The sequence below is a fragment of the Talpa europaea genome (genome assembly GCF_964194135.1).
Source record: "Talpa europaea genome assembly, chromosome: 7".
NCBI lineage: Eukaryota > Metazoa > Chordata > Mammalia > Eulipotyphla > Talpidae > Talpa > Talpa europaea.
The window spans coordinates 133,536,278-133,544,317 of record NC_140074.1 but is presented as its reverse complement, the minus strand read 5'-3'; the positions used below and the strand labels follow the sequence as shown (position 1 = coordinate 133,544,317).

Here is an 8,040-nt window from a genome sequence, read left to right as displayed (position 1 = left end):
GCCCGCCCCCAGCGGGGAGGACGTCAGCTGCACTCGGAGAGCACCAAGGAATGCATACGGAGCCCCTCCCGGCGGGGAGGGCAGGGCCTGCGCCCCCTTGGTCCTCACAGTCCGCGGCTCCTCCCCACCAATGCCCTGCTAGCTGCCAGAGGGAGGGGGCGGACAGCACGAGGGCCATGCCAGAAGGGGGGACAGCTGAGGACAGCCGGGGGATAACAGAGGGCAGTGCCAGCCTGTGGGGGCCTGGGGGCCAGGGGGCCTGTGGAGAGGCTCACGGAGAGGACCGGGGCGGGCCCAGGCCTCAGGAACCTGAGGGGTAGCACTCCCGGGCCTTGCCCCTCGAGGAGCGTCAAGGGCCCAGGACGGGGACGGGGGGCCAGCCCCGCACTCAATACACATTTGGTAAACCTAGGTGCCAGGCTGGCCCGGACCCGGGTGCACCCCTCAGGCCTCGCAGCTGGGGACCAGGTCTGCTCCCGGGCGCCCCACACGCCTGGCCTGGTGCGGCGGGGTGCAGAGCCTGCCCCGAAGGCTGCCCCCTTCCCCTCGGCCCCTTCGGGCTTCCCCCCCTTCCCTGCTCGGGCCCCAGGAAGAAGTTAAAAATAGTTAGTTCCTACATAAAAAAGAGACAAAAACAGATTCCCTGCCAAAAGGCCGGCGGGAGAGGGGACTTGTCTCCGCTGTGGGGAGGTGGGGGGAGCGGGGGTTGGACTGCAAAATAGGTTCTTCTTTTAAAAAGTGCTTGGTAAGTCTGTTTTAAAGTGTGTGTCTATATCTACATACAGATATACACACGGACACTGTTCACACACTGGCCACCACGCATACCTGCACGCGCACGGAAATGTATACATATACATGGTCATATACATATACATACATACATACATACATACATACATACATATATATATATACTTTAAAAAGTCCTAGGTGAGAGGGTGGGCCGGGCCGGGGCCGGGCCTGTGGGGTCACGACTGGAGGGCGTGGGCCCGGCCCGGCTGGCAGACGGGGCACTCGCTGCCCTCGGCACAGAGCTCGCACAGCACAGCGTGTTGGCACGGCAGCACCGCTCGGTTCTGCTCCTGACACTTAAGGCATTTCACCGACTGCATGTGGAACACGGCCTGCGGGGAACAGGACACGGGTCACGGAGCGGGCCCCCCGGCTCTCACTTCAGCCCCTGGGGTCGGAGCGTCATACTGACAGCGTCCCCGTGAAGGGGAGAACGCTCTGCCTGCTGGGCCACCCTGCTGCCAGGCACCCAGCCGGACACCTGTGCGTGCAGACCACAGAGCTCTGGGCCGGCCTCTCTGGAAGGTCTGCTGCTGCGTGCAGCGCTCCCGGAGAGGCAGCCTGGCCCAGATCAGTGCCGGCCCTCAGAAGTGCTGGCGGCCGGGCCTCCCTGGTGGCCTAGGGGTGAAGTCCCAGTGCTCTCACCCCTACGGTCTGAGTTCGATTCCCGGCCAGGGAGCTGCCCACACGGCGCAGCAGACCTCTCCTGTCTCCCCGCTGCTCCCCTCAGCAGTGGATTTCAGTAGATCCACCTGTTCTGCTCCCCACTCTGTTTCTGGGGAATCCTCTCACCCCTGCACCTCTGGCCTGTACCACCCCCGCTCCCGCCAGTTCGTCTATAAAAAAAATGAAGTGCTGGTGGTGGGCACCAGGCTGTGCACCTCCACTTCCTCCCTCCCGGGCAGTGGTGTGCTCCTCCTAACTGCCCTCCAACAGGCCGGCCTCTGCTGGCCCTGGCGCTAGGCAGGACCACTCAGGAGGTGGCCATACCTGGAGCAGCCAGGGCCCCTCAGGGGCCCGTGTCCCACATGCAGGGCCCACATGCAGGCCGTGTTCCACATGCCTTGGCCCACGCACTGGCTAAGGCGATGGCTCCCCCACCGGCACTACCCTGACCCCCGGGGCTGACCTTATCCACTTGCTCCAGGTGGGCCCGCAGCTGCTTCTGGAGAGAGTAGAGAGTGGAAAGCGAGAGGGCCTCCAGGTCAGAGAAGGCGGGCAGAGCCTGCGGGTCGGGGCCCGAGTGCAGCCGCTCCAGCTCCTCCTGGAGCTTCTTCACCTGAACCTCCAGCGCATCCCGCTGCTCCCGGGCCAGCTCACACTCAGCGCCAGCCACACTGGCCCGCTCGCCGGCCTCCTCGGCCTCCTTCTTCCAGGCATCACAAGCCTGTGGGCCCAACAGGCAGCACCTCGTCACGATGGGTCCCTGCCCCTGCCCCCTGCCCCCCGAGAGCACATCTCCGGGAGCCGGTGTGGGCCACTGGGGCTGTAGGGCCTGCTGGGAAGCTGGGTCAGCTGTCTGGGGAGGGGGGCAAGGAGGAGCAGATGCTGCCTGCAGAGAAGAGAGGTTTCAGGACACGCCAGAGAGCCCTGTGGGTAGGGAAGGGCGGCCTGAGGAGAGCTCCGCGTGCTGGCCAGCACCTCCAGGGGCGGGCAGGCTTCGGCAGGACAGGGCTCAGCTCAGAACCTAGAACCCCAGACCCAGGGGCCTGGAGAGGCAGGCTTCTCGGGAGAGGCAGGGGTGCTGCGGGACCAGAAAGGAGGTTCAGGGGTGATCCTGGCCCGGGACACCAGCCACCTTGGTCCCAATGGGCAAGATCCCGATGCCTTCCCATGCATGGGGGACATACAAAACCGAGTTTCTGCCCTGTGCTCCAGGACCCCTGGCCTCTCCCAACCCCCAACCGCCGGGGCCAGGTGCCAGCAGCCCTGGGGAAGGCGGTGGGCATGGGCCGTACCTGCTTAGCCTGCTTCCAGGACTCCTCCCACTGCTTGATGGTGCCATTGGCTTCTTCCAGCTCTTGCCGCAGTCGGGCCAGCTCGGCAGCCCCTGGGCCTGACAGGAACGCAGGGGAAGTGCCTGGGGAGAAGCTTCCAGAGGCAAAATGCTCCCAGATGCTGCTGTTCATCCCGTTCAGACCTGCCAGAGAAGGGGGAGAACATCAGGGCCGAGGGCCTGGGACCTGACCAGTCTGCCCAGGGCTGGCTGAGTAAGGCCCCAGGGACTCGGGCTGAGGAACACGCAGGCGCCACGGCCGAGTCACATCAGCCGCCTGTCAGCTGCATTTGTAAAACCGGTCCCTCACTTGCTCTCAGGGAAGTGCTGCAGGAGAGCAGCCTGGGAAGGTGAGCGCTTTTAGGCTTACGGGGAGGGGATGCTTTTATGCACCCTGAGGTGAGGCCCATGAGGAGACTCAGAGAAGACAGACCAGTGCCTCCGATGCTGAGGCTGGCAGAGCTGGCTCAGCACGAGCGGAGAGCCCTGGGCCCCTCCCCGGCCTTGCAGCAAGGAGGCTGAGGTAGTGTGCTGAGAGTCCACTCACAGCAGGCGGTGGGGCCGGTGTGGCAGGGTGTATGGCTATAAAGGCATTTCCCCACAAGCTTGGCTGCTCTCCCCACCCCCCCATCGCTCTCATTCCACAGGCATTTGCACCTCCACCTGCCTTGCTCTCTGCCCTCTGGTCAGCCCATCTTCCCGAGGGGGTCCCCTATCCACCCCTGGCCTCATTCTGCCCCACATCCTTCCAGAATTCTTCCCTGCTCCTTTTCCCATTAATCCAGCCAGATGTTCCAGAACCAAATGGGTTTACGACAGTCTGTCCTGCAAACACCACAGGCGCACGCACAGTGGCAACGCGGGCCTGTGGAGGCTGCACTGTTTCGGCGCCTGTCTGCTTTCAGAGATGCGCCTCGGGTGCAGAGGGCCCACGAGACCATGTCCCGCTGGGCTCTGCCTCTGGCCCACACAGTAGTGACCGCCCCTAAGTCTGGTCTAATGTCTGCCCCTTTGCCTCCCACCAGACCTGGCTCCTGGCTGGCAGGGCCAGCTGCACTCACACCAAAGCCACAGGACCGCTTGGTGACTGTGGGGAGGCGGGATGGTGGGGCAGGTCAGGCTACAGTCACGATGCCTCGAGAACGTGGGGCAGTTAGACACATCCACACTGAGCAGTGAGGACAACAGCTCGACACAGAACAGCCACCTTCACAACTGGAAAAGAGCTGAGAAATCCACGGGCTGCCCCACCTCGGAGATATGGGACAGTCCCAAATTTGGTCAGAGGGTGGCTCGGCACCCAGCACTCTCAGGGGAGGGGAGTCTGATCTTGAATAGTTTGCTAAGAAGCAGGCTGAAGCGCTGTGCTGTGTACTGAGGTCACCTCAATGAATCTACAGGCCAGCCCCAGCCACAAGCCAATGAAGACCCTGGCCCAGGTCACAACCCTGCATCTAACCACCGTGCCCTCTGGCACCCAGTCCACACGGGGCTAACCCTGGGTTTGCAGTCTTCAGGCCTAGCGTGGATCCTGCCAGGAAGGCCACCCTGGGCCTGTGGGGCGCTGCTTGGACTTCTCCCTTGGCCCCTTGTGGAGCTGGCTGTTGTGAGCTCAGGGCGGCTAGAGGAGCTGGACACAGGAGTAAAGAGAGGACCCAGACCAGTGAGCCTGAGGCCAGGGTTCCTGGGCTCTGGCCCTGGCACTTCATTCACATGATTTTGTTCAGGCCTCACGACCACTATGAGGTGGTGCTGCCATTACACCTTTTTATAGCAGAGGAAACTGAGGTAGAACAGCTCAGTCGCCTGCCCAGGTTCACAGGGCTGAGAGCTGTGCTCAGGCACTGACCTCACCTCCAGGGTCACAGCCCCTGCCTTACACTGGTTCTTTGCTGCCTTTGGCCACAAACCACATGCGCGTGCACACACACACAATTGCACCCCCCACCCCAAAACACTTTCCAAAAGCCCAGGTTCTTGCCTCATCCCAGAAGCCACAACCTCTCTTACCCAAAGATCCGTGTGATGCCGAAGTCCCCAAAAACGTGTTTTCTGACTGGCTCAGGTGGGCCTGCGGCTGCTGCAGGAAATGTGAGGAGAGACTGACAGGCGGGGAGGGGGAGGCCGAATGGAAGGAGGCGGAGCTGCCCAAGGAGCCAGGGATGTTGACGGGCGCAGAGCTCTGCAGCAAACTGCCGCCTGCAAGAGGGCAGGGGGCCAGAGTGAGGGGGGCAGGCAGGGCCCCAGGAGCCTCCCACGCCACCCTGCCCGACCACTGCCCACTACCGATGGTGATGCTGCCCGGGTGGGGTGCTGTGCTGTTGTCAAAAGTCTTCTCCAGGGCGGCCACCCCAAACTCGTTCAGGTCCAGGTCATCGAGGGCAGACTCTAGGGACAGAGTGAGCGGGTGTGAGCCCCGGCCTCACCATCCACACAGCCCCAAGGCTCCAGGCCTCACCTCCTGGACCACCGGCCCTTCACTGCCTGCCTCATCCTCACATTGAGCAGCGGGCCGGCTGGCCCTCTTGAGCCTCTGTGGGCGCTGCAGCCTAGCCAGGCAGGTGCAGCCCACAGGAGTCTGATGCCCCGGGAGAGACTGAGTGCCAGTGCCGGCCCCACCTCCGACGGAGGTCTCGTCCCGATGCTGCAGTTTGTGCAGCCCACCCCGGAGCTGGCTGAGGGCAGGCAGGTCTGAAGCCTCAGTAGCTAGTGTTGAGTGGGTGCTGTCTCCCCTGCACCCACTGAAATAGGCTGGGAGGTAGGAACAGAGTCCCTCTCCGAGGGCAGAAGCACTTCTTTGCCTCTGTTACCCCAGTGCCTGCAGTAGGAGCTGCACAAAGAGGACCATAAGTGACTGTTAGGAGGGGCAGTGGCTTCCACAACTGGAATTCTGGGGGCAGCATGTTCGCAGTCCCTGCCCGAGGATGCCTCTGGTGCATGAGGGCAGAATGACCTACCCACAGAGCGGTGCTGCACCCGCCCAGAGCAAGCGGAAGGCCAGTTTCCCCAAGGGCTGGCCTTGGTCCTGCACCTTGGGCTCGGAGCCCCTTTAGCAGAGGGCCCACCCCCGGGCTCTCCCAAGGCGGGTCTCAGGTGACAGGCATGCTGACTGAGTCTCACTCTGGAGACCTGGTGTCTTGGATGGCAGACCCAGTCCTGGGCCGGGCAGCGGAAGCGCCTAATTACCTATGACTGACTCTACCGTGTCGCTGGTGGGGTAGAAGGGCAGGGCATTTGCATTCATGCCAGGGACGCTGCTGGTGCCCGCTGGGCTAGGGGGAGTAGCTGCCAAGCTGGAGGTGATACTAGAAGAGATGCTTGAGGTCAGGGGGCTGCCCACGGGGAGGATGCCCAGCATGTCCTGCAACGAGAGAGCAAACAGAGGTGACGGGAGGTCACTGCAAAAGCCGTGGTGTGGGGCAGGAAAGGTTGGAGAAACACTTGTCCCACGCCTGGATGGGGACCGCCACCCCCTCCGAGAGATTGGAGGAGAGGTGCAGCTCGGGGGCTGCAGGCCCGCACACCCCTCAAATCCTGCAGAAGGAGGGAGGAGGCCAGTGCTCAGTATTTTTTGAGTGAGTGAGTGAGTGCAGGAGGCGAGGGCCGGGGCTCCACCATCGCCCTGCCCTTGGCCTGTGGGGAAAGTAGTGCCCCCCACTCCCTGAAGCCTCCAGGGGTTCTGGGCCATCTGCTCCCAGTGGGCACCCGGAAGGGAGGCAGGGCTGAGCTCTGTACCTGTTTAGGTTGAAGCAGAGGCTGCTCTTGACTCCTGGGTTCTAAAGAGTGGGGTTTTAATTTGGCCTGAGAGAGAAAAGTCAGGGAGCAGCAGATGAATGTGGGGCTGGGAGCCCAAGTTCGGGAGTGCTCCCGAGCACCAGCCTGCCCAGCTCACCAGGGCTGCAGGTGCCAGGGGCAGGGAGGCATGGGCACCTACCAGGCAACCCCCGATCTACACGGCCTATCCTACCTCCTCTTCGCTCCTGCTGCCCCTACTCCAGGAATCAGGGGAGCTGCTCCTCTCCTCCCAAGTGACTCCACCTCTCAGCTAGATGCCGCTGGGCCCTTGGCTCTACTCTCTAGACCCTGCCACTGCATCCAAAGCCCCTGCTCCTGTCGGCTGGCCTCATGGCACTGAGCGATGGCTCTGCCCCTCGAGCCTCCTGTCTTCACACATAAAATGGGGAGGCTCTGCTCCTTGAAGAGCTGTCTTGAAGGGCTGAGGAGCGGGGCTCCCCAGAGCCGGCCTTCTCGGGCCCTAAGCAGGAGGCAACTAACCCCATCGCCTCGGAAGCATCGCCTGCTACCCCTCTCAGCCCTTACCTGGCATTTGAAGTTTTTCAGGTACTCGGCTCCCACCTGGTCTTCCCTCTCGAAGCCGGGTGCCTTCTTATAGCTGCCGGGGGCAAGGCCGGGCTCCCCAGGAAACACAATGCCTTCCAGGTTGGGGGGCTTCCTGACAGAACCCGGTGGGGAGCCACAGAGGTTAGACGGGCTGCCTAGGCTGCTGTTTCGACAGAGGAGCTGCAGAGGAGGCAAGTGGCTGGTGGGTATCCTGCCGGCTGGGATGCAGCCCGGCCTCCGTGCCCTCCGCAGAGGGGGCGTCTTCAGACGGGCTCAGTTCCACTTTCACCGATGGGCAGCAGCCACCACCCCAGGACCCCAAACCTCTTGAGGGAACTGGGACCGAAGGCTCGCTCCCCCAGCGCTACCGAGATGGACCAGCACCGGTTCCAGGGAAGCTGCCCCACCCCCGCCAGCTCTTGACAGAGAAAACTCTGGGTCACAAAGGGCAGAACCCCTTGGCCCAAGGTCAAATACCAGGGCCTCCCTGCCCCCAACAGGCCGTGAGGGTGTGGGGGGCATGCGAGGCAGGTGTTGGCCCTGGGCAGGCCTGGGGGCCCCCCACCCCCTGGACAGGCACGTACGGCGCTGAGGTCAGGGGCATGCGGGCTGGAGGGGCTCACGGGCACCGAGTCTCCGGCAGCAGACGGCATGTACAGGACGGGACCCGGCTGGGTGGGGCTGGACACGGCAGAGGAGGGCTGCAGGTCGTCACTGAGGGAAGGCTCTGGAAGGGGCAGGGCAGGGTCAGCAGGCTGCCAGGCACCCCCTTCCATCCACAGCCGCATCGCGGCCCCTCTCCAGGCAGACCACGCCTGCCCCTGCACACGAGGGCAGCTTGCCCGGTTTCTGTCACTGTCGTGTGCGGAGCCCCCCCGTGGGACTGGCATGTGCACTGTGCGTCTGCA

General features: G+C 63.3%; 1 protein-coding gene across 2 annotated transcripts in view; it reads right to left on the bottom strand.

Moving 5' to 3' along the window:
* Positions 1–971: 971 nt before the first annotated feature.
* The window catches only part of UNK (unk zinc finger), a gene marked incomplete at both ends in the record, with an annotated part of 29,638 nt that continues 22,569 nt past the window's right edge, over positions 972–8,040 (bottom strand). The window contains 9 exons of one of the 2 annotated variants that reach the window (XM_084238248.1): positions 972–1,127; positions 1,925–2,182; positions 2,754–2,935; positions 4,802–4,990; positions 5,078–5,179; positions 5,978–6,152; positions 6,527–6,592; positions 7,112–7,312; positions 7,717–7,859. In XM_084238248.1, coding sequence (XP_084094374.1) covers positions 972–1,127; positions 1,925–2,182; positions 2,754–2,935; positions 4,802–4,990; positions 5,078–5,179; positions 5,978–6,152; positions 6,527–6,592; positions 7,112–7,312; positions 7,717–7,859 — 1,472 coding nt within the window. The remainder of the gene's footprint in view (positions 1,128–1,924; positions 2,183–2,753; positions 2,936–4,801; positions 4,991–5,077; positions 5,180–5,977; positions 6,153–6,526; positions 6,593–7,111; positions 7,313–7,716; positions 7,860–8,040) is intronic. The other variant, XM_084238249.1, reaches the window with a different exon arrangement.